A 26,058-nucleotide genomic window follows, 5' to 3' on the forward strand; every position below is an offset into this window, starting at 1 on the left:
CATGGCGACCTCGAGAGAAGAGAGAAAATCCCGTTTAAGCCCGCAGTCCAATAGATTAGTCGAAAGCCTTCGTTTGTTTTCAGTCCTCTTTGCATCTTCCAAAAAAAAAAAAGGAGACGGCAGCATCGTGGAGGATCGTTGCGTTTGTTGTCTTATTAGGAAGAACGACGAAAAATCATTTTGTGAGGAGGTGGATAATGGCGGCGGAATACGGAGCGAGCTTTGAAGATAAAGCGAGGCTGCAATTAAAAAAAAAAAAAAAGCTTCCACAATTTGCACAAATAATTCTTCCAGATTATAAAAAAGAAACAACTGGCAATTAAGCGCGTCACCTTCTTAACTGGAAACTCGTGCGCGTTGAGTCGGACTTGTGATGCTGACGCAAGTCTGTCATGAATGAAATGAGAAGATGTGAGGCGAGTGTCGACTGGGTTCAGGGAATGAACGAATCGAAGCTTAAGAGCGCCTCATACGCTGCCTGCTTGGGAAACGTGCACATGCACGTGCACGTTAATAATTCTGCATCGGTATCGGTCTTGTTGTTTACGTTTCGTAATTGTGGAACGGCCCGGCTGAGACGTCGGGCCTCCGCGCTTTTCTCTTCACTGCCATTTCCTCGGCGCACGTTGGCACTCGCAGTGACAGAATCGCAAACCTGATTACAAATGATACTTCGCATTGTTAACTACTAAAAGCTGATTAAAGCGGACGCGTCCCGCAGGCGAGGCGCTAATTGGGTTTGGAGCTTGTCACTCCAAATAGAACGTCAAGGCTTCATCCCGCGGCCAATTTCGTTCAAATATCTTACGAGCGTTTCTGCCCGTGGAGGTTTTGTCAAATGCACTCCGGTCTGCTTTTCCTTCGCCAAATTACATTTGTGTGAAAACTGCCGGTGTTGTGATGGGGAAAAAAATGAAAATAAATATTATAAAAAATACATTTATTATGATCAATATCAATAGAATTGTATAAATATTCTTATTGACAGCTTGCCCTTTATATATTTATTTATTTTTTTCAACATTATTGTCATGAGACGTCCTCTTTCTTTGGTGCTGAGGCCAAACGACGCCGTTATGATGTTGACTTTAAAAAGCGACCCTTAACCTTTCGCTGTCCCGGCCCAAAGATTAGACTGGCTTTCTTCCATCAATTTCCACTGAGTGAATTTGAAGTGTTCCCTCGGGGGGGGGGCTGAGAACCAAGCTATGTCCGCGTGTGTATGCATAAGTGCATGTTTGCTGACTCAGTCCGAGGCCAGATGAAATCTCCAGCATTTACATTTCGTCCCGCAGATCTCCTCCTCCTCGTCATCGTCGTCGTCGTCGTCGTCGTCGTCGTCGTCGTCGTCGGCATAACTCAATCGCATTCCACTGTAAAATTGAACCCAGAAATATTTGCCACGACGGATGGAGCAGAAAATGGATTTGCAGCATTTGCGGAAGGAACTTTTCACTGCCATCCTTCAACTTTGTGACTTTGTTGTTGAGAAGTTTTGCACTCTTTACACCCCCCCCCCCCAAGTATTTTTATGTGCAGGGAATCCCAATGTCGCTTGTCGGTAAACATTACAACCTGCTCCCAAACTCACCTCGGAGGGACAAATAAAAAAAAAAAAAACAGCCCTGAAAAGTGCAAAAAAACTGACGTCATGGCAACGCTGTCTTTGAACGCCCCCTCGGCTGTTTGGAAAATGTAAACGGGTGAAATGAAAGTCAGAAAGGAAATGCACAAAATGACTTTTAGAATGAGAGGGGAATCGTTTTAAAGCCTCTGACTTTTATTTACGTCGATGACCACCTCAAAAATTTTCAAAGTGCGCGACGTGAAGATGTGCTCGTTAAAAACAGACACAAGTTTTTGTCTTGAACGTACTTTAAGCGTTTGCGCACACAATTCTACATTTCGGACTGAAATGCTGCCGCTGGCCTTTTAACCGGCGCTCGGAAGACGGATCACATCGCCTCAATCTTGGTCTCGCTTCACTGGCTCTTAGCGCACTTTTGAGTTCGCCAATTTAAAAAACTTCTGTTGGTCTTGAAATCCTTAAATGGCCTCGCCCCAGCGTACCTTTCCGAGAACACACACGCCGCCTCAGGTCTGCAGACTAAATTCTGCTGGAGGTGCTGAGGACGAAGCGCAGCCTTTTCTGTTGCCGGTCCTTCCCTCTGGAATGACCTTTGACCTCCCATTGAATGTTAGGCAAGCCCCGGCCCCTCTCCGTCCGCTTCGGACACTCGTTTGAAGACACATTTTTATTCTTTAACTTTCGACTCAACGTGAGACGGTCGCTGTTCTGCTGCTCTTCTATTGCAAATGTGTTCTAATTTCCGCCAGACGGAAATTTGTGCGCGTTCCAAATAAAATGGATTGCGTTGAACACAAAGTGAACTGCGCGGGTCGGTAAAAGTTTTGAAGATGCTTTGGGTGTTTTTCGCTACTTCTTCTTCGTCACCGACGGACTTGATCGGATGAGATGAGGTCAAAGGTCACGGTAACAACTTCACACTTAACCTCGCATTTCTCAGCTTGTCATAATAAACCGTTTGTAGCGCATAATAGCCAACGTCACCGAGTCGTTACTCATGCTTGCCGGCTCATGGAGAAAAAAAATATTCACTGCCGCTTTCTTCGGCGTGACTCTCCTTGCGGACCAATAAATTTCTTTGCTTGCCTTTTTAGGGGAAATTTGTGCCTTTAAGATTTATGGCCAGGACATTCCGTTCGAGGCAGCGGTGCTGAATCGCACCTCAGGAGAAGGCGTCCTGCGAGCCAGCGGCCCAGTGGACTGCGAGAGCCAGAAGGAATACACATTTATTATCCAAGCCTACGACTGCGGCGCGGGACCCGCTGGCGCCGACTGGAAGAAATCCCACAAGTGAGTGCAGCGCGTGTGTGTGTGTGTGTGTGTGTTCACTTTTAGTTCATCCAAGTCGCCAATCTCCGTTCGTGTCCTTTTAGTGTCAACATCCGACAAATAACTTGACATTTTGTAATTGCTGCCAACTGACAAATCATTTTTGCAGCCACAAAAGCGCACATGACAAAATAATGTGAGCGAGTTCCGTTTTCAAGAGACCTACTTGATATCAATTGCGGGAACGTGAACGCGGCATCGTTTTGCGAGTGTAATAATCATTTTTGTGTTTGTCTTTTGGCTTTGACGGCTCGGTGGGCGCCTTTGTGCGGCCGTCGTCCATTTTGTTTGCCGCATAATAGAAAGGCAGTTTGAACAAAGGCGAGCGTCGGAAGCGCGATCAAAGCCGTCTTGTGCGGCTAATTGCTCGCTAACTTGGAATGAGTCGCATGGAACTTCTCAAGTAGAATGGCAGAAAAAAAAAAAAAAACATGACAAACACTTTTGCATCAAGACAGCTTCACAAAACAAATCAGTGCAAGAAAAAATTCTGTTTTAAATACTTTGGAAAAATTGCTCCATCTTCTGTTTTCTTTCTCATTCTTTTTTTTCAACTCGCTGATCAGTGATCGCCTCCAAAATGCAGATTTTTGTTAATAAGGCAGAATTCCGATTTGGGCAAATAGAATCGAATGTCATTGAATCAATATTTTCAATTTACGAGCTTCAATGACATCATCGATTTCCTCAACGCACCCTCCGATAAACGGGGGGTGCGCCGTATCCACCGTGCCATAGGAACGCTCCCCAACTTGCGGGGAGAGGGGGCGTGGCGTCCCGTCCGGATCCGTCCTCCTTTCCGTTGCGCTCCGTCACGTGAGACGTGCTGACGAGGTCTGTTGACAGGACGGCGCGCTCGTGCCGGCGTCTCTTTTGTGGCTGACGGTGACGGTGACAGACGACACGTCTGGCATTGACGGCATCAAATCAAAAGCCGTCGTCGCCGCCATGCCGACATTTGGATGCCGGCTGGCTCGGTGCTGAAGGTACGAAGAGACGGAGAGGTAAAGGGAAATTTATGAGCTCGGGGAGCTTTGGGATGAATTTCTCCGGCGGAAGATGAATGGAGCTGCAAGCCCATGCGTGTGTGTCCTTATCGCGGCGTGACATTCTAAATAGGCCTCATTAAGCGAATGTCATTAATTTGCCAGATGTGCGTCCTCAGACACAAGTTGCAGGAAGGTCACGCCAAAAGAAAACTTGGGTGAATTATTGCCTGCTTTTCATATTCCGATGCACAAATTTCATTGCAAGGTACATTTGAGATTTTGCACACAGGTGTGGGAAGACGACGGGGAATATTTCTCTATTTTTAGGATGTGACTGCGTTCTCCTAGAAATGCCCCCCCCCCTTGTCTTTCTTCGGCGTTCTTAAGATAGACCACAAAAAAGATTTTAATTAAATTGGATCATCTCTAATGGATTCTTCGTTTCTCTCTTCCTTCATCCTTCTCTTTATTTCCCGTCTTTGCCATCAATCACCTCCAAACTACATGTCCCTCATGTTCCTTTCACGTTCTCTTTTTTTTCTTGGCTTGACGAAGGGCCGTGGTTCACATTCAGGTGGATGACGTCAACGAGTTTTGCCCCGTCTTTCGGGAGCCGTCATACAAGGCTTCGGTAATTGAAGGCAAGATCTACGACAGCATTTTGCAGGTATTTTCTTGACACTTCATATGTTGAGATTTTATTGGAGACTCGCAAATGGGCGGGCAGATTCCTCGTGCGCGCCTCCAAAAAAAAAACAAAACGGCATGTTCGTTCCAACGTTTACGTTGCATCGTTATTTGCAACGCGAGGGATCGGTCAATAATTTGGAACGCGCATTTATTGGTTGTTATTGTTGATAATAAGTTGGCTCCAAAACGCGGTTGACACAGAATCGCGGCGTTGGAGATGCACAGCCAGACTTGCAACATTTCGTGTTTTTGAAATAAATACGGCACATCGTACTGCAATATTTTACTGTGTGCAAGTGACACGAAAATACGAATTCAAGGCAAGACGACATTAATAATGGGTGCGTGTGCAATTATCGAGAGCACCTTCGACATTTCAACAACTATTAATTGCCGAGTGGAAATAATTTTTGTATCAAAAGTCGTTACAAATGCCATCATGTGCAAATGTTGTTTAATCATTATATTATAAAACGGTGTCATCTTTTTTAGTTGTTCTGCCGAAATTCCAATCCGACATCTTGTGTATATTTTGTGCCGTCACAGGTGGAGGCTTGGGACCGGGATTGTTCTCCGCAGTACAGTCAGATCTGCAACTATGAAATTGTCACTGCAGGAACGCCGTTTGCCATAGACCGCAACGGTGAGTGTGTGTGTGTGTGTGTGTGTGTGTGTGCACATAATGTCTCTCGCTGTATTTTTTGGTGGAGTGAATCGAAGTGACAAATGAAATGAGGGTAACCTACTTCAACTGCACACTTGACATTTGTCTAATGGGGAGCAAATGGGGAGCGCATCGTGTTGTGCGGAATCCCGCTGTCAGCTGTTATTGCCTAAAAAGCAGGCAGGCGGTAAATTTAAAAAAAAAAAAAGATTTAAGTGGCGACTTTTGTTTCCCGTGCGATCACCAATGAGCTGCCAATCAAGGCAAGCGTTCAGATGGCGATGCCAGCAATGCTCTGAAGTCAAGTTGAGCTTTCCATTGATTGTTCAACACTCACATGAGATAGTTTAAGACGAGTGAACCAAAAAAAAAAACCAATTCATTGTGCAGAACGGCTCTCTGAGGTCATGGAGACATTTTCATAAATAGGTAGAAAATGAAGACTTTAATTGGTTGTTGAATTTTACGCTTGATGGGTGGCCAGGCTCCAGAGACCTCGCATACAAGCAATTAAAAAGCCCATTTGCATAATATAAAAATCAAACAACTAAGGTGATATGAATAAAGTCATGAAAAGTGACGGCATATTCTGTCGTCGTGTGAGGCAGACTGGTGGAAACGTCGAGATGTGAGGCTGCTTCCCGACGATAAAAAAAAAAGGCAAATTATGAGGATTTACCTGATCCAGCTTTTTTTTGGCGCAATTCTAAAAAGCATCAACACGATACAAAATTTGCCGTTTTGGTTTGCTGTGACCAACCAATCAGAAGAATGAAAATGCCGAACTGGCATCCGGCGGAAGCAATGCAAATGTTCCATCCAAGGGACCGGACCATTGGGAATAAAACATTTTCATTCAAGAAATATTCCAAATTTGATTTGGAGCAAATGATCGGCGTTGTGTTTTGGCGGCTTTTAGGTAACGTCCGGAACACGGAGCGACTGAGCTACGACAGGCAGCAGACTTACAAGATTGTGGTGACAGCCTTCGACTGCGGTCAGAAGACGGCAAAGGAGGATGTGGCCGTGCAGATCGACGTCAAGCCTGTCTGCAAAGCCGGATGGCAAGGTCCCCCGCAATTTGTCATTTTCATACCAGAACAAACTGTCGCGATTGCTCCTCTGGCTCTGAAGTGTTTGAAAACGCTGCGCGCGTTGTGGCCTCAAGTTTGCAACGTCTGCATCTTTTGAAAGGCTCGCCAAGGAAATTCATTTTGAGTTGTTGCTCACTTCATTGTTTTGTTTTTGCATCACTCATGCCTCGAAGACGATGATTGTGGAAAAATCACCGTTTTGATTTGCTGTCGACGTTTCTTGCAAAATTCAAAAAGGTGATTTTGTGGCGTCGTTCTGAGAGCGATCAACGGCGTCATAGCAACTTCATCCACGCTGCCTTTGCTAACTCTTTGAATTTTTTCCTAAAAAGTTTTTTTTGGGAGATCTTGAGCTGATCGCAGCAAACGCCCTTGAAATACAAACGATATCATCAACGCGTGTTTTTGTGTCGAAATATTTCGAAGCAAGCAAATGTGTGAGATGGAAGTATTCATTTTAGAACGAATGCCTCCCGTGGAAATCCAAGAAAATAATAATGAAACAACGTGGGAAGGTTGAACGCTGAAATTGGAGGCCGACTCTCCCCGGCTGCCTCACTTGTCAGCTCTGACAAGTCCAAGTGAGGCGCAGAACTCGAGGGAGCAAAGTTGAAACCCGACCGAGCGCTTGGGCTTCTTCCTGCCGTCTCAAAACTTCGCCCGCTTTTTCCCGTGCGCCGTTTAGCCAACGTGTCGTTTGGACGCAAGACATTTTGCTGCTGGTTTGTATATTTGCTCATGTGTGACGACGGTCGGGCAGCACCGAGAGACGAAATGATTCTCTAAATATATTTGTCATGCGCTTTCACGCAACACTGGATCGAGAGAACAAAGTCGGGCCTCCGAAGCCACTCGCGTTTACGCCGATTTCACCGCATGCAAAAAAACACTTCTTAATTTGTGTTGTCTCAACACCAATGAGCTCATTTACTGCCATTGACGGATAAAGACGTCAAAGATCCATTTTTTTTTTTTTTTACGTTGAATGTGAAAAATGACAAATGAATCAAATGTCAGGTGCTGAAAACGTGGAGGCAAATTCATTCGTTATATTTACGGAAGCGTCATCTGCATATCGAGATAAGCGAGCTGAAAGATGTGAACATTTGTTTTTCTTTGACAATATAATTTGAGACAACTCAACTCGCTTCAGAGAAGCCGTTTGGCACAAAGAGGAATTCTTCCCCAAAAAAGAAAAAAAAGAGAAGCTTCAAGCTCTTTGATGACAGTTTGCTGTCAAAGGAAGCACGGCAAGACGAGGCCGCTTCATTTCATAGCCAAGATGACTCAATGCGCTTGACATCATTAAAAGTACATTCAACAGCATCAAACAAACAAAAATAAATCAAACAAACATCTGAAAGCAAAGTCGCTTGGCATAATTACAAAAAATGTAGAGTGCAAGAAAAAATCGAGTTTTTTTTTGTTTTAAAAAAATATATATTTTATTTTTTTAACAGAAAACAAAAGCTAAGCATAACATAGACTTCCAAGTTGTGTCGTTAAAACAACCTCATCCTTGAAACCTTCCCGAAAGGTCCTTAAAGCTTAATGCGAACACGCCATGGAATTGCGTAGAACACGTCCAGCAAATGGTGGAGCAACACACGTAGACAGATAACTCGTTTTTTTATTCCGTGCGAAAAAAACGTTTGAGTCACTTCCAGAAATTGTCAAACTCTTCTTTTTCTGTGTCTGCATGATTTTATTCTAGTGTCCCCGTGGGTGGTAAAATGGCGCACAGCAGGAGCGACCATTAATAACCCACAAACTGTTTAATAACATATAATCGAGTGCTATTTTTTGGGGGGGAATTTCCATTCATTTGAAACGCCACAGATGATTTGCATCCTCATTTTCGTACTCGTGTGATCCCCGAAGGCTGGAACAAGCGGGTGGACTACGAGCCCGGCACGGGCAGCAAGCCTCTCTTTCCGAAGTTGCACTTGGAAACCTGCGGAGGACTCTTCTCTGGCATCAAAGTGATTGTGGAGCTGCAGACAAGTCACATCGGGAAGGGCTGCGATCGCGAAACCTACTCGGAGAAGTCGCTGCAAAAACTCTGCGGTGAGTACAGACAAAAAAAGGAATTGGGTCGCAGCGGAAAGGACGAGCGCAATAATCGAATAAAAGGAAGCGGGGTTGATTTCCAATGGCTGCTTGAAACATTGAGCTGCCGTTTAGCGGCGGCGGCTCGTCGTGATGAGAGACAATGACATTTTAATTAAACATAAGAAATGACTTTTGATGTCTCGCCCCATTTTATTGCAATTTCCAACGTGCCTTTTGTCGTTGAGGAGACTGCTCGGAATTCCATTTAATATTCTTCATTAAGTCTCTTAGGACATTCCAAAGTGTGACGTGTGCATGATTGCGTTCCATTTAGAATCGGAATTTGCCGGTGACGTAAGCAAGCCCGTTTGACAAAGACAGCTGAAGTGCGAGCGGAAAAAAAAGTACGTTTCTTGTGTTTGCAACTATTTTCAGAAAATAAACTCCACACAGGAAGGCCTGAGCTCGGATCGAACGTTGCACGTCTGATGTGTGCCGAGCCGCAAGAAATTAAAATTTGAAAATGAGATGCCACAACAGAAGGCAACATTTTTGTCGAGGTGGAAAAGGCCAAACAGCCCGAAGGATTTTTTTTAAATTGCGTCTCCGACAGGTGCGGCATCCGGCAGTACAGATCTTCTCCCCGCCCCGAGCGCAGCCGCCAACTGGACGGAGTCTCTCGTGAGCGACAGCGGCCGCGACAGCGACCTCATCTACACGTTCGACGGCCAACGGGCCGCCAATGTTCCCGATCTTGTGGTGCCTCAAAACCTGACGGATCAGTTCACCATCGCCACGTGGATGAAACACGGCCCCAGTCCGGGACTTCGTGCTGAGAAGGAAACTTTGCTGTGCAACTCTGACAAAACGGGTGAGGACACATTTTCAATCTCTTTTTTTATTTATTTATTTTTTTATAAAAATAATTCAGTATAGTCTTTAGATGTCCAACAAATTGCACTTTTCTTGTAAAGGGCTAAAAAATTATTATTATTTTTTTTTTATTGATTTATTTATTGTCAGCAAAGTTAATACGGCAACACCTCAACATTGTTTTTGTTTCACGATCGTTACAGTTCACTCATTTACTACCATTGACGGCTAAAGACGTCAAAGATCCTTTTTTTTTTTTTTTTACTCGGCCGGTAGTTCATGAGTCCAAATCATAATGGTGTTCATTGCATACGTGTTGCCATGGCAATGTTCCAACTCATTTTGTCCCAGGAACTTGAATGATGTGTGCGGAATAAACACACTTATACATCTCCAGCACAAACCAATTCCACATCGGCGTCAGGAAATAGATGTCACACTGATTTGAATGTTGTCACGATGTCTGTCAACCCAAACAAGATTCAATCACCAAACCCGGGTGGGAATGAGATGGCCTTATTTGCCCCGCTGTACACCGAGACGCGATAGCTGACACTTTTTGTGATGATATCATTTTCCCAAAATACGTCCGTATTCATATTTTAACAGCATGTATTTGACTTCGGTGATTTAAAAGACAAATGTGGAGTTTACCAAAGCCTTCGTTTCACCCAGCTGGAAATATCTGATGGGATGCATTGAAAGAAAAAAAAAAAAAAAGCTCCTATCTTTCGTGTCTGCGTGTGTAAGCTGACGATATTTGTGGTTGCTTTTGCAGAAATGAATCGCCACCATTATTCTCTGTATATTCACAACTGCCGGCTGGTTTTCCTGCTCAGACGAGATTTCAGCCAGCTCGATACTTTCAGACCGGCAGAATTCCACTGGAAGCTGGAGCAGGTAAGAAGCGTGTGCGTACGTGCGCACGTACGTGTGTGCATGTGACCAAGCTGAAGAGGTTGCCTTTTCTCCCTCACCTTCCGGCATTTCGTCACAATGAAGGATCCAGAGGGGAGCAAAGAGCGCTACTTTGTTGACCGAGTCCCTGGCGTCGCCGCGTTGAAAAAAAAAAACTTGTGGGCTTGAAAGCTCATGAGCACATTTGATTGGCCGTCAATTCTCCGAAGTTGCGAAGCCTTCATTGGAAATTCAAATTTGGGATCATTTTAAAACGGGAGTCTGGCCGTCAGCCACCTCGGCCTTCCATCTTCCTCGGAAACCAAGAATATTTTTTTGCTTTTTCTTTCACTTTTCTTCGGAATGTGTTGAGTCATCTGAAAAGAAAACCCTCCAAAGATAACAAATGATCCTGCTCTCTTGTCTTGTCATCGTCCACCGGCCAGAAATTGCAACAATATGCCGCGACATTCGCTTTCAAGGTCTTCACTCTATCAAAACGTTCTTCTCGACTATTTGTGTGTTTGCTCCGTCGCCGTTTCAGTCCGCAGACTCGCTACCGCAATCGCTGAGGTGAAAAGTCAATTTGGTTTGTTGAAAGTAAACACGTCGTCTGGTCTCTGAGCTGCTTTCGACTCCGTCAACTTCATCTCCTCTCATCTGCTGTCTTATGTTTTATGACGTGCCATCTTTCATCTTTACCTGCCGCTGTCTTTCTCGCCTTTTTTTTCCCACCTGGCCGAGATGCTAAAAGGCAAATGTCACGCTGCGGTTATTTTAGTCTTGGAGATCTGCACAATTATGCTCCATTGAGCTCCTTGGAAGCCGATAAGAAGTTCTTTCAGAGGAGTAAATCCTGAAAAAAGTTTGGTGCTCAGCTCACGGACTTTAAAGTCACTGTAACGTCAAAATTAAAATGTCATCAATTTGAAACGCCACCAAAAAGATTCATTAATCAGGAAAAAAAAAAATTGCCAAGAATGTAAAATGAGATTTGAAAATGCTGAGGGAGCCTCGGCTGAAACGACGGCCGGTCAAACGCGTTTTGCGTTTTGCATCTTTCTTTTGGCACTTTTATTACAAGCGGGCATTTGCGCCGCGGTGGGTGTGAACAAAGATCCCTTTGCGTCCACAGTTAAGTAATGCTCAGTTTTGGTTTCCAATCGTCAGGAGGACGCATGGAACTACATTTAAACACAAAATTGTTGCTCCAAAAATATCGCAAACATGATGTGGAATTCCATCGTGCATCCCTTTTGACAAAAACTTTTTGGGTTGCGTCACGAGTAACACGGCGCTGTTCTCTTTCGTTCTTCTTTGTCATTTGGACGCTTTTTCTTTTGTTTCTCTGTGGCGGATGTACAATTCAGATAATGTTCTCTCTCTCTCTCTTCTTTCTCATTTTTGACGTGAACAAAAACTGTGAGGTGCCTTTGAGGCATCATTCATCATTCATGCTCACAAACAACTCGCAAAACACTCTCAAACACACGCCCCAAAATATCTGACACGCCTCTCAAAAAAAGACCTCTCAACTTCAAACTTCACTCCCACAAAAAAAAAGAAAAGAAATCCCCCCCGCAAATATTTTCTTTGTGACCTTTTTTCATTTGTTGGCAACCAGCGGAGGGAGGGAGGGGCCAATGACACGGAAAAGTGTCGTTTGGTTGCGTTTGCGTTCTTGTCCGGTCTCGCTGGAAAACGGCAAGTCGAGCGGTGCTTTTCTGGATCTGAGCTAACGTCATAAAAAAATCACGTGTGCCCTGAAGCGACGGTCATGGAAAAGTCAACGCCGTTGCTTTCAAAACAAACAAACAAAAACAGCCGCAAAGCATTCTTATAAGGTGAAAAAGCAGCTTTTTGTCCAAGTTAAATATTTGAGATTCATCCAAAAAAATGATCTGAAAACCAAAAGTCAGCCGACGTCATCCGTCTACAACCTTCGTTGATCCCGAAAAAATGTCATTGATCCCATTTTGTGCGCAAAGCCAAATTTCACATTTGAAGCAAGTCCATTCGGGAATTAGCTCTTGTGATTATTGTGCATTAGCTCATGAATTATTCAATAACTGCTTTCGTCAGTCAACATTCGTCCAATCATTTTCAAACGTTGAGGTTTTGTCCTAAATTAAATGCAACTTTTTTTTTCATTCATGGAGAAAGTCAGTAGGCCACAAAAATACTTTATCAGGCATTCTTCTCAGAGGATAAAGAATATATATTTGTGAGTGTTGTTTATCTTGTGTTAAAAAAAAAAGACATTCCCAATTGATAGATGAGTAGGAGCCGCGCATGCGAGTTCCGAGGGCAAAGGTCAGCGGGATTAGCGAGGAATGCGGGCGAGGCCACCGCGTGTCGAAGCTGCCGCTCGCCGTCCTCGTTCCTCTCGCGCTTCGGAAGGACACTCAATGGCTTCCGCTGCGACTCCATTTAGCTCGATTGATTTTTCAATTGTCACCCTCGAGAGGAGACGAGAAGCGGAGAGCCGTGAAAGAAAGTTGGCAGCGAGCGGGAAAGAGGAGAGGCCTGCCTCCGTTTGCCAAATGGATCCAAACAGGTGTGATGGAAAGCTTCACGCGAGTCATCAGATTCCAAACTTGCTTTCTCCTTCGTTGTGCTCACAGCGACGGAGAAGTCGCTTGGCCAAGTACAAATAATTGAGTTTCGGTCGTGTTAGCTTGACGGGAGGAATAGAAAAACCAAAAGAAAAGATGATCCCTTCCGTTTGATTTTCTAAAGTTTGTCAAGATAGTGTGCGGAATGTTTGATGGAAAGAAGATGGAAAGTAACTCATGCTAGCAAAAGTCTGATCTCACAAAGCCGCTGACGGAACGATTTTGTCCTGTGGATGCACAAACGGTGCCTTTTAACACGGCAACAACTTTGCTCATTAAAATAGAACAGACCCAAGAGGGAAAAAAAAGATTTGGATTTATTTAGCGTACTTCCTGAACTCTAGAGCGCCCCTAGTGGTGAAAGAAAAATCCAGCCAAAAGCCGCAGCGCCGTATTAGCCGCCTGGTTCAAAAGCGAGCAAAAAAGGAGCAGCTTATAGTCCGGAAAAGATCATTGCAGGCGCATCCTCCTCTTCTTCATCTTCATGAAGATGTTTTCCAGTCGAGCTCAGTGCTGACCGGCACGTTGCAACGCGACCACAACTTTCAATTGAGACTGGCCTGTTTGCTGCACTAAACCATAACGAACGATCCCTTCAAATTTGGCGAGGCAACACTTTATTGACGGGCTGAGCTTCCCCAAATGAAGCGGAGAGAAAGAAATATTTATTTGAGCTGGCAGCTGTTTGGAAGCACAATTAGCGCCGCGCGACGCCATCGCGTCTTGCGAATTGCAGATAAGTGTTCCAATTTCATTTGCGGTCCCTAATTCATGGTGAAAGTTTACGTCGGCGTTCAAGTCCTGCGAATGAGCCGCGGAAGTGGTCGCAAATGATTATCCGCCCTCGCCGGCAACGCGCCTTCACTTTTCTGCTTTCAAAACGCTTCTTGTGCTTGACTCCCTCCCTGCGTTGAGCTGATGAGACGCGTCCCGTCGTTTCGAAGCAGATGGGATGGATTGTTTAGGTGCTCCGGTTAGAATCTTGGATGTGCAACTACTTGGGCAGATTGAAGCTCAGTATTTAGTCCCGTTTGTCCCTTAACAGCTGCAAAGATTCAAAATTAAATGCAGAATCGGCTTTCTTCTCTTTTTAATAACTCTCAACGATTCATAAAATGAAAATGACTAAAGACTTTTGTAAAGAATGCGGTTGGATTCCCAGTCTTGAATTTACTTGGCCACAAAATTTAAACAATTAGCTTGCATCAAATCTCACTAAAATATTTCAATAAATATTTCCTCTTCTCCAGAGGCTCTTTGATGATGATTTTCAAAATAAGAGTTTGTGTGATCGAGTGGTCACGCGACAGGAAAGAACAAACCTGACGGACCGGAATGGAAACCCCGACGGGCCCGTTCTGGCCCGCGGCCTTCATGTTTGACACCCGTCTTCTAAGCCAACCACAACAACGGATTCAGTTCCCCGACAACGCAGTGACCCGAGGAATGAGAATATTCGCAAACATCGTGCCGTCGTTGTCATTTTTGAACGCATGATTTTTAAAACCAAACATTCCAAACCGCGGCCGGGAAGCGATGGCGTTCCTCATCGCTCCAAATTGCGACCTCGGGAACATATTGTTTTATTGCACTTCCGATCGTGACACCTCGGTGACATTTAAAACAAATCATATGTTATGAGCGCGATATATCGCCATTTGCTATCATTCGGCGTCGTGTTTGACATTTTAACAGCATTTTTGACACGTTACGTTGTCAGGAAAGCAAAGCCTCGACATAACAACCGTGATTGTAGCGTGTGTCATCGTGGCTCCTGCAATCGCGTCTTCTTAGCTTTGCGTTGGAGTCACGAGAAGCAGAAAAAATACAAAATGATTGCGTGCGCGTTTTGCGTGTTTGTTGGACTTCGTTTAAGTGTTCAATTGTACGTTGTCGGCTTTGGGCGCTTCCTTTGCTATGCAACAATGTCGCTTTGTTATTTCAGTGCACGCTTTGCCGTGTTGTTTGATCGTGCGTGTGCGCGCGCGTGTTAGGTGGCTGCCGAAGTGCCATTTCATGGCCCCGCCCTTCATTTGGAGCCCCCTCAACCCACATCTTGTTGATTCTGTTCGCTTTCACTGACCGTACTTCAACATTGACGGCTTTTTCCTCCTCGCCCCTCGCCACCCGGGCTTTTTCCTCCGCGCCGGTAAATAAATGACGACAAATCAACTCCAATTTGCCATCGATCGCGATTGTATGTCTCCATGAATGCAAGGACACGCGCACAATGAAGTCCGAATCATTTCACTGTCCGCTCCTCCGTGCAGAATATTTCCGCGACTCGGCAGATCACGAGATGGACCACGTGCTTTGAAGGATGATTTGAGACACGACTCGTAGCTGCGCAGTGTGAGGTTGTCACAATTGCTAACTGGCAGAAATGGCGAATGGAGTGAAGGAGAAGTACTGAAGGTTGTAAAGAGAAAAGCAAAAAAAGAAAACAAGTCTGGCTAAAATAATGTGGAAGTGCTGATTGGACTTAAAGTAAAAACTAAAGACTGTGAAATGTACTTGTGCAAGTTGTTTTAAAGTGGGTTGATGCTGAAGTTCTTCTTGCGGTTGCTTTTTGTTGTTGGTAAAGCGGCATGACTCCTTCTTGTGACTGGTGACAAAGTCCACCCTTTGATTGATGTTTACGCAAGCTGACATCTCTGACTTCGTCTGCACTACGCTGGCAACGATTTGTATGCAAAAAAAAAAAGTCTGACAGCTGTTAAATTGCCTTTGAGCAAAACACTTCATCGCACTGCTTGGTTGACCCTTGAATTATATATCTGATTGTAATAAGTACATTTCAGAAAAAAACTCAAATAATGTTAATGAGATCCAAAACAGTTGCGAGTGTTGAGTCAGAGGCAAGAATAATCAGCTCGGATCTACTACTCGGCCTAGCCAACTTAGCAGTCATTTCGACAGGCACTCAGCCAGACGGCCTTTAAAAACCAATTAATTCTACTTGACTAGTCAAGTGCACATCCGAGCCGGTGAAAACGGAAACACAACCTTTTAGAACAACACCTGATATGCATTCGAGATGTACGCACATATTCGGAAGAGACATTTTCTCATGAACTTTCTTTCCATTGTTTGACGAGAGAGCGCTTCAAATCCCATCGCTTTGCTTTCACCTTCCTGCAAGTAATTCACGTTTAATTCCTTCGATGGATTGTTCCAAGGAAAGACATTCTTGTAAAAGCAGACACTCCATCTTCTTTGTGCAGTGCTGAGAATGTAAAAAAAAAAAAATGCAGTTGTGGATTATTGGCCACACTTCAAGCGATTGAGCAGCGCACATCTGCCGAAGCTCTGGAATAGAAAAACGTTGACCCTCTCTCAGGTTTTCAGACTCCACATGGAGTATCCTGTGCCGTCTTAGTTTTTGGGGTGCGATTGTCAAATCAGTTTAGTGCTGTCAAGCCATTACAATTTTTAACTCATTAAAATTCTGTAATTAATTGCGATTAATCACATTTTCAACCACAATTTCTTCTGACAGATATTTACTTGAACAATACCCTGGAGTGATTTTTTTTTTTTAATTCAATTAGCATTTTATGATCGAAACGCTTTCCTTGCATTTGTTTTCGAAATAAACTTTTGCAGCGGTCACGAGCGCGACGTTTCGTTCGGAGATGATGTGCAAAAGATGTGCAGCTAATATTCAATTTGGTGTAAAAAGTCAATAAAACGCAGTTAAAATATTTAAATGCGTTTATTTTTTTAGATTCATCTCAAGAGTTAATGCTTTAACTTTGACAGCCCTAAATAATAATAATAATTTATAGGATGTAATATGAGACTAAAATATGCTGTCAAGAAGAAAAGAAATACACGCAAGTCATTAATAAAGTATCAAATCTTGGTGCAAGTTGAGGATATCACAATTATACGTCGTCTAATGTTTTCCCGAGAAATTGATGGAACTTTGAAAAAGACACGCTGAGCACAACATGTCTCCTTAAATTTGCAATTTCCCTTTTGTTTATTTCACGGCCACGAGAACGTTTTGAGGCCACACATGAATTCCTGCTCTTTTTCTGTCTTTGCTCAGAAAATGAAAAGATATTATATTATATTCCTCTTTAGTGCAAATGAGTCAACGAAATCCTTCGCAGCGCGTGTGGCCTGCGGGAACTATCAAAGTGGCCCGAGAACTCTCCCGTGCTCGCAATTTGTTTGCCCGCGGCACTTGTCGAGAAGCAGATTGACCGTTGAAGAGGTTGAAGTCATATTTGTCTTTGATTTAGAACACAATATATGCGTCTTCGGAAATAAACGTGGCAGCTTCCCGGGCGCTACTCCGAGCGGATATCCAAATGAACGTGGACGGAATGTCCTTTTGGTCGGAGGCAAGTCAGTTCCTGCAAAAGTTCTCCCGGGGGAGACATTTTAATTACGACGTAAGGATAAGATGCACAACTCCCTAGGAAGTAATTATTCGCAAAGAACATTGCCATGTGACTGTCTGTCTACATGCGTTGCAGCGCCATTTTTGTTCCAATATCCGTGACGGAAAGTGTTTTCATACTGCAACGTAGATTCTATTCATCCAGCTATGGCATTTTGTATTGCTCGTTCGCATGGACGGCCACTTGACCTCATTGTGCCGGTCCACCCCTGGCCCCCCGCCCTCAACTTTCGTCCTCATTCATAAAAGTATCGCAGCCTGTCTGTCTTCGCTGCTCCAAAGCGATTTCGTCCTTACGTCTTGATGTTTACTTTGACCGTAAACTTCTAATGAGAGATTTTTTTTAAAAATAATTGTTCACCGCTTCTCATACTTCTGATTGTTGGAAAGTTGAATTCACTGCCACCAGACAGCGTTTGTATTTTTGCAAAAAGAATGTCCAAACGACGGCTCCGGGCCCATCGAATCCGGCAACTTTTTACATCCCCCAAATGAGTGCGAAAATATGCTTCCAGCACACAAAATGATCGCCGTCACGTGACTGAACGGAGCCATCTTTGCCCCACTCGGCCGGCCCTGATCGGATATGCCGACATCTGCGCCATTGAAGTGACACCTTTCAAGCGGCAGACTGTCAAATCTAGTCGACATCCCAAAAACTTGCGAACGACTCATTTCTAGCGGGTTGTCACTCAGCGTCTGTCCTGTCGGATTTGAATGAACAGCCCATTAGCTGTCAGCAGCCGCCGTGAGCTGACCAAGCCCAACTGAGATGAAGATGAGTCGCTCTCCAAAAAGCATTCGCCGTAATGATCGTCCCCTCCGAGACGAAAGGAGGCGACTCAAATTGTCGTTGCATTTTTAGCTGTGACTTCCTCCCCTTTTGTTGGCGTAATATATCGAAAGGTCTTGTTGCCTAGTGACCGACTCGTCTGTCTTCTTCTCATTCCCTCGTCTAGATTTGTGACAAAGAGTGGCACTATTATGTGATCAATGTGGAGTTTCCCGCTGTGACTCTCTTTGTGGATGGAGTGACCTATGAACCCTACCTGGTGACAGACGACTGGCCGATCCATGCCTCCGAGATCGATACGCAGCTCACAGTGGGCGCCTGCTGGCAAGGTTGGTGCCGCGCCCGCGTGCGCGTGCGCGTGCCCGCGATTGCCGCCGGCTCGAGGGACGCAGTCAACCGCTTTCATTTATTCCTTCATTGGCTTTTCATGCTTCGGCGCGTTTCATGTTCAGTGAATATGCAAAGCTTGCACACTCCTGTTCACATGGTAAGTTTTTTTTGTGGTGTGAAAGAAAGAGAAGTCGTTGAAAAAAATCCACTCTTAATGTGAACGGCACAAATCAATTGATCATCAAAATTGCAGTTAGTGTTTGTACAAAATCCTTTTTGGCTTCTGCTAGAAAGCAAAAAGATTTGGGGTGACCTGGTGGCGGCGGGCGTGTGCTGCTTTCCATTTGACATGAATTTGAATATGATTGGTTAATAAAGACTCGCATCCCAGTTGAGAGGGTGTGCACACTTGTGCAACCACATGATGTCACTTTCTTTTATTGTTACTTCTCCACTCTAAACGATTTAAAAAATATTATAGTTGAAGCATTGATTTATCTTGGTCTCCATTTTTGTTTTGTGAATCCTGCACGAAAAGCTGAGGCGAGACATCAGACTTCCTCAAATAGTGTCCCCTACTCTAATAATAGACACTGTGTCCCAATTTCTTGCTGGTTACCTTCACTTGAAGAAAAGAGACTAAAAGATGCCTGAGGGTTTTTTTGTGCTGAAGAATAAATTGTAGTAAATGTATTTGCCTGTGATCATAAAAAAAAACATGAAAGAGTTGAACAGTTGAGCCCGGTTGATCGGTGCTAAGGAAAGAAGCAATCTTGTCTGTCTGTGGTGTGATCTGGACTCTTTAAAACATTTAATAATCATAATCTCTGGTGAGATTGATGAGTCTAAAAAGAAAAGAAATGATTGCAAAGTGCTCAAATGACGTGCGGCACCGTTGCAAGCTTTTATGTTGGATCGTCGGCACGTCGTCATGCACCAAAACTCCACACGGTTGCAAATTCTTCTCACGTTGGTCCACCAAATTTATTTTTAGAAGCCAAAAAGAAGAGCATGAAAAATTCGGACACCTTCCGCCAATCTCTGAGCTCCTGCAACAGACACCGCCAAGCAATGAATTCAAATTCCGTTTCGTTTGCGGGAGAGAAAAATAAATACGGATTAAGATGTTCGCCTCGGGGCTGTGAGCAATTCTTTTGAAATTGAGAAGCATGAGCAAAGTGGATATCAAGCAGGAAATGCTTCGATTGCAGCATCTGACAAAAAGTGGCGGCCACGATCACGTTGGAGTGAAGTCGAGCTGCGATGCGATGATTCGCTTCATGATCCAAAGTTTTTTTCGACTCCAACCTCCATCTTCAAAAAGAACAAAGTTGAAATTCTTTCCCCTTTTGCGCTTGATTGCAATTTTATTTTCTCGTTTTTTTTTTTTGCCTTTTCTTTTTCTGTGTGAACTTGTGATTGTGAGAAAAAGCCCCGAAGGAAGGATTAAGCGGAGTGAATGGGCCGCAACTTTGCCAGCTATTACATCCCAATGAAGCTGCCTTAAACTTCACTAAGCTGCAACTGATAACTTTGCAGGCCATTAGTGAGCAAGATTGCCTTTCGGGCTCTCATTTCACTAAACCCGAGCCCGGCCTGCCCCGCACCCGCCACCGCCACCGCCACCCTTTTACTCACATTTAAACATCGCAATAATGAAGTGTTTGAAGTCAGACATGCAAGAGATCCCACCGAGAGGTGTTTTCTTATTTATGGCCGTCTCATGTCGTCAAAATATTAGGAACACCTCCACTTTAGTTTTTTCGGTGAGCGTAAATGTCCCCGTTCCGTCTTCATTTGGGTCCATCATCCCACACAGCGCGCGGCAAATCTTGCAGCCGCATTTGTACAACGCGCCATCAAAATGTCCCGCTGTTCACTTTACAGCCAAAGTGTGTGGGTTGAAAAGACAACAAGAAAGAAAAATGACCCCAATGCCGTCTCCTGAGGCGGGAAACGTTTTGGCTTTTACTTGAGAAAGAAGCAGCAAAGCAGAGGCAACATCAAAAAAAAAAAAAAGAACTTCCGTTGAGGATGAATTGGAACAGTGGCACACAAATGACGCCTCGGCAAACTGGCAACTAATACATAAATGTAAAAAACAAACATTGACGTGGCGTAAATACTTTACGAGCGACGCGGAAAATAAAAGGAGTCCAAGAACGCTGACACGAATATTCATTGAAAGTGACATTGAGTCGCATGTTTGTGCTTCCATTTATTGGCTATAAAAAGATGCATTTCCGAGCTGTGACATTTTGCGCATGAATATCCATTGCATCCATTTGCGTCTGTCAAACTTGTGCTCCCAATTCCCGGGAGGAAGCTTCCCGATATATATGCTGATGTGCCAGATGTTGGGAGATGTTGACGTGACGTCTCCTACACGAATTCAAGTCGTGTCGTGCATGTCGCGCGCATCTTTTGGATCGCGCCGGTTCCGCTTCAACTGGAGCCTCTTTTACACATTGATGGCATTCCGACCCATAAACGCACATTTGAAAAAAATAGACGTTGTGAAAAGACAGCAAATTTGAAGTTTAGCTGACACAAAACAAAAGGAAATTCAACATTTCATTTTGAAGCAACAAAAAAGCATCTACAAACAAGAATGAGCTGGATTTATGCTTACAAATAATGCGGAACAACGTTGAATGTTGGCGTCGTTGTGAACTTTCCAACTTCTCAAAGTCAAACACACCTGAAAAAGCATCTCGTACAGAACAAAAAAAATGAAACATTTGTTTAAATGCCAAACCATATTTTGTCTGGCAAAAATTTGCTAGCAAAATGCTAACATTACACCCGCTTGGTCAGCGCCGTTTGGAGTGTACTTTATAACTTACACACAAAACAAAAAAGAATTCAACAATCTTTAACCGAAACCTTGAAGGCAAGTCCGTTAGCTTAATGCTAACATTCGTCACAAAATGCGAAACATTACAAATGGGTTTATGGAAATTAGCATCGAAATGCATTTGCTCGGCTCTGTGACAAGTATCCGAATTTGTTCTTCATTTTATATCTTTTTTTTCGATATAGGTGTCTGGTTTTCTTCTTTTCTAAGTGAGAGAAAGCACAAGCGACGTCGTCTACGAAGCGTCTCCCTTTGAAGCCGACCTAATCCGAGTTGTCTTCTCCTGTTCTTTTGCAATTGTCCTTTATTGACCCACTTCTTATTTTTCCACCTGCGCGCCTCACCTCACCTCCCTTATCTCCCTTCTCCACTTTGTCGTCTCCTTCCTTCCTTATCTCCTCCATTCTTTTCCCGGCCGGCGTTTAGGTGGCGAGGTAGCGACTTCCAGGTTCACGCAGTATTTCCATGGCAGCTTGTCGGGCCTGACGATCCGCCCGGGCCGCATTGAAACTCAGAAGGTTATCTCCTGTTTGCAGGCCTGCAAAGAAGGTCTCGATATTAACTCCCTTGAAAGCCTGGCTAAGGACATCAAGGTGTGTGTGGGTATTTCGGGGCTTAGCGACACACACACACACACACACATTGTATTGTGCTGTCATTGTACAGTAGGACAAGTACAGTTCTAGTTCAGAGTGTCTCCTGCAAATTCTTTTGTAAACGTCACACCAGCACACGCACCTCTTCATGCCAAAAGAATTTGTCCAAGGAAAAAATGTCGGCCTTTCGTAGCGAGAGTGAGCGTGGAAGCATTTTAACAATTGCATTTCTGGTCTGCGCCAGTTCCATTTCAACCCCGCCCAGTCCATGCTGGTCGTGGAAGGAGAAGATCTGGACAGCATCAACGCAGCCATGACCAAAGTGTCCTACATCAACTCGCGGCAGTTTCCAACGCCGGGCCTTCGCCAGCTCCACATCAGCACGACGGTGCCGTGAGTGCTTCTCTTGTTATTTTCTTCCAATCCACTTTTCTTGTCTCCCGGCAACCCAGGCAGAGCAGCGCGATACATTTCTTCTGAGGCTAACCCCTCTTCGAGGTTTATCAATCAGAGCTTGCCAAAATTGTTTTGCGTCCACGCGGCGCTCGCCGGGGTGAAATTTCCCCAAGAGTCGGCTAATTTCTATTCCGAACACGAATTCAGTCTTTCTCAAAGAGTGGGGCGGGCCCCCCTGGGGGGCGCGTGTGACCCTGGGGAACTTGTTTTTTGTTTTTTTTCCACCATACTACTATGGAGTGTAATTGCACATCCACTCCACTAGTGGGCAGTGGCGCTCTCCTTGCCCATTACGCACCGCGAGTCTTAACTCTGCGGTTTGTTTTGAAACAAAAATGCTGTTATTTAGAGTTGCGGCGGAGAGTCGTGGGGGGATTGAAAATGTTTTCTTCTTGCTGGGGGGTCGGAACAGAAAATAATGGAGAAGCACTGCGCTAATCAAACATGGACATCGAAAGAGCAAAGATTTTTTTTCATGTTGTCAAGTTTATATTTTTTTAAAATAGCATCGAGGGAAGAATGTGAAGAGACAGCAGATTGAATGAAATTGAATACATTTCCGTTTGTTTCATCGCACGGCGCCGTTGTATGATTTTGCGACGGTCCTCGTATGTCGTTCGGCGCTTTTTGATGTCGTCCAAATTTGGGGGAAAAAATTGCAGCCCGCTGGCGTCGCCAGGCCTCACTTTGAGAATCACGTTTCGAATTTGCAAACCGACAGCCTGCCAAGTGCGTATGACTTTTTTGAATAAATTTCTTTTACTTTCGCAGACGCCCGAATCCTCTTTGGTCAATGTTGCCGATCCAGCGGCCACTTCACGTACGTTGTTTGTCTCCCTGCAGGGGGCGAAACATAACGAGGCTTTTCAAGCTCAAGAGAGGCCGGCGGCCGATTAGGCCCTCGCTGAGGCCAACTTGGTGTTTATTTGTCGTCGGCGTAAAAACAACGAGGCGGCGAGTGGGCTCGCCTCGCCTTCACATTTCGGCCGCTCGCAGAACAGCACGCGGCAACAAGTTGCTCCGATTTTCACACGTCTGACTCTGAGTGGCGTCGACTCTCGAGTCATTTGGAGCCAGTCTTTTATATGCTCCGCTTTTCAAATGCATTCGCGGGCTAAATTCGATTCTGTTCGCTGGAAAAACACTGCAGGGAGGAATTGAATTTATGGAAAAAAACAGCATTGCGAAGTAATCATCTTCTTGACAACCACACAGCGAACGGAGAAGAGAAGTTGAAAACAATTTTTTTTTTTATCAGTGCACGGTGGACAAAATTGAAGAAAGACTTTCTTTATTTATCATACCCAGACGCTAACATGTCACAGCAAGATCAAGCATCATTGTTTTTTTTTCCCATTTTTAAAAATCATATGATGATATTTAACGATACAGTCCGAGATCCATTTGGGTGTCAATAATCATGCGGAGATGAAAGAGCTCCTAACTCCACAAAATGATCGTTGACGTCTTTAGCCGTCAATGGCAGTAAATGAGTTCATTGACAAAAATAATTATATCGATTTTGTAAACATTTTTATTTTATTTCATTCAATTAAAAAAATAAACATTGAAATAATTAATGACAATTTGAATTCAACATTTCATGGTGTTTTTTTTTTTTTTTAATTTTGGCACTTTCGATCCTCCGTCGCTCGCGTGGTTCGCCGTACGCTGAAGCCAATGCGCCGGTTTTGGCGGGACTAGAAACGGAGCTTCTGGTGCCGTGCTTGTGTGTCAGGTGTTTCGGGGAGGACGCGTGTCTCTCCATCCCCGACGTCAAGGCCGTCGTCACGGTGCAGCCGCCAAGCGAACCGAGAATCACCATCACGGGATCCGATCGACTCGTCCGACCCGCCGTTGACCTTGGCGCTCCGCTGGGCGTGGCGCCTTTCAAGGAGCTTTCCATCACCAGCACCGTCATGAAAGGAGACGGCTTCAGCGGATGTGAGACGTCCGCGTGCGCCGCAAATGTCTGACGCCGTTGCCCGTGCTTTATCGTCGGGCTTGTTTCATTTTTCTGCAGCTCGCAGGCCAGGCGTGACGGAGGTGATGCATAACTTGGACTACTGCGACGTGCTGGTGATCGGAGACGAGCTGAATCCCGAAAGAGAGAGCCTCCATATTCGTCACAGCGCTCTGCTGGGGAAACATCTGGACGCCACCAACTCCACCTCGGGAATCTCCATATATGGTTCGTTTTCGCACCTCAAGATCCATCCGAGATTTCTTTTCAGCAAGTTCACGTTTGTTTTTCTCGTTGATGCCGTGACGAGGGTTCACACACTTTTTTTTCAACGAGTACCTCCCCGAAAAAAAAAAACATGCTCAGCAATAGGGCCGGGTATCGATTAACATTTCTAAAATGGATTCGATTCCATTTTTTATTCCTGATTCACTTTGATTGATTTTTGAATCAAATATTTCACGCCCTACTAAATTCACTTTGCTACCGAAAAAAAACAATTTCTTGCTGTAACTCGGTGCATTAGTAAAAATATAAAAAATGGAAGCCAATGCCGTTTCATGAATCTTGTACGTTTTGTTTAACGAGACCTGATCAAAACAATCAATACGTCGGCCTTCATGCTTGTTGGCGCTGACTTGACCGCTTCTGCCGTTTGGTTTTCATGTGCGTGAAAATCGATGGGAAAAAGTCTCGATGTATGTTTTATGAATCGAGATCGGGCTACAAAAAGGAAAAACGATTCAAATCCTTTTATCAATTTTTTTTTTTTTTTATTAAAACCCAACCCTCGTTAGCGAGCCTTAGTGTTCATAAAAGAAAAAAGGTATTTTTTTCCACCAAAAAGTCTTGATTGACTTTTACGCTCATCTTAAAAAAAAATACTGAACTAATGCTTCAACGTTGTGACTTTTGTGCTCTCAATATGGTTGAGGTCTGGGGATAATGTTGCCTTTATTGATGAATGCGTCACGTCACGTCTTTCTCACCACGTACCCGACACAACGAAAGCTTGATGGGATTTTTTTTTTTCTTTTCAGTTTGAGATGCTGAGTTGGAATTGGTTTTTGCTGAAGGCACTCTTCTTTTTTCTTTGTTTGGTTTTCGAGCGTAGCTGGAAAAGGTCAGTTAAAAACTGCAGAAGTCATTTTGACGTCCTAACGGGGCCTCGCATCACACTTCCTATTAAGCCAGCCCCGAAAATCATTCCGTTAACCTCTGAGACGTTCCAAAACTGCCGAGACACCAGAAGCTTGCTGCTGACCATAATCGCCGCTCGCTTCATTTTTTTTTTTGATACAATTTGCATCTAGGGAACTTTGCTTCATGCACCATTTTTTTTTTTAAGACGTCTTTTCTTGCAACGTCCAATGACGTCATTAATTCTGGCCTTCTCCTCCTCTTCTATGTGACAACGTTAACAATGCCTTTGATTCGCCCCATCGGGGAAACTAAATTGCGAAACCTCTCTCAGGTTATCAGTCATCGAAATAATCAGGCGCTATGATGTTCCAAAAAAAAAAAAGAGAAACCTCACACTCTTTATCTGACATGCACAATTGTTTGCAAATGATGACTTTTTAAGTTCATCCCTCCTCACCGCAGGATTGCCATCCGGATGCATTCGCATTCGGTGAAAGGAGAACATTAAAAAAAATAAATAAAAAATAGTTTAAGCCTGAAAAATCTCCTCCCAACACATTTGGTCAACTTATTAAACACACTAGAAAACATTTTTGCTTGCACATTTTTTATAGTTCCTCCCTTATAAATGGAATTACATTCAACTCCCATTTGAATCGGATTTCAACAGATTCAGACCCCCCCCCCCCTCTCTCCCCCGCAATCGGTGAAAAATCAG

General features: G+C 44.3%; 1 protein-coding gene across 1 annotated transcript in view; it reads left to right on the plus strand.

Moving 5' to 3' along the window:
* clstn2a (calsyntenin 2a) overlaps positions 1 to 26,058 on the plus strand; it is a 65,776-nt gene that overhangs the window by 36,930 nt on the left and 2,788 nt on the right. The window contains exons 3-14 of the mRNA XM_088311013.1: positions 2,683 to 2,878; positions 4,462 to 4,573; positions 5,143 to 5,239; positions 6,180 to 6,329; positions 8,236 to 8,421; positions 9,020 to 9,277; positions 10,058 to 10,179; positions 18,162 to 18,324; positions 21,609 to 21,775; positions 22,023 to 22,171; positions 23,973 to 24,178; positions 24,258 to 24,425. Coding sequence (XP_088167139.1) covers positions 2,683 to 2,878; positions 4,462 to 4,573; positions 5,143 to 5,239; positions 6,180 to 6,329; positions 8,236 to 8,421; positions 9,020 to 9,277; positions 10,058 to 10,179; positions 18,162 to 18,324; positions 21,609 to 21,775; positions 22,023 to 22,171; positions 23,973 to 24,178; positions 24,258 to 24,425 — 1,974 coding nt within the window. The remainder of the gene's footprint in view (positions 1 to 2,682; positions 2,879 to 4,461; positions 4,574 to 5,142; positions 5,240 to 6,179; positions 6,330 to 8,235; positions 8,422 to 9,019; positions 9,278 to 10,057; positions 10,180 to 18,161; positions 18,325 to 21,608; positions 21,776 to 22,022; positions 22,172 to 23,972; positions 24,179 to 24,257; positions 24,426 to 26,058) is intronic.

The sequence above is a fragment of the Idiotropiscis lumnitzeri genome, chromosome 12 (assembly GCF_059441095.1).
Source record: "Idiotropiscis lumnitzeri isolate Australia: NSW breed Sydney's pygmy pipehorse chromosome 12, RoL_Ilum_1.0, whole genome shotgun sequence".
In the NCBI taxonomy this organism is placed as follows: Eukaryota; Metazoa; Chordata; class Actinopteri; order Syngnathiformes; family Syngnathidae; genus Idiotropiscis; species Idiotropiscis lumnitzeri.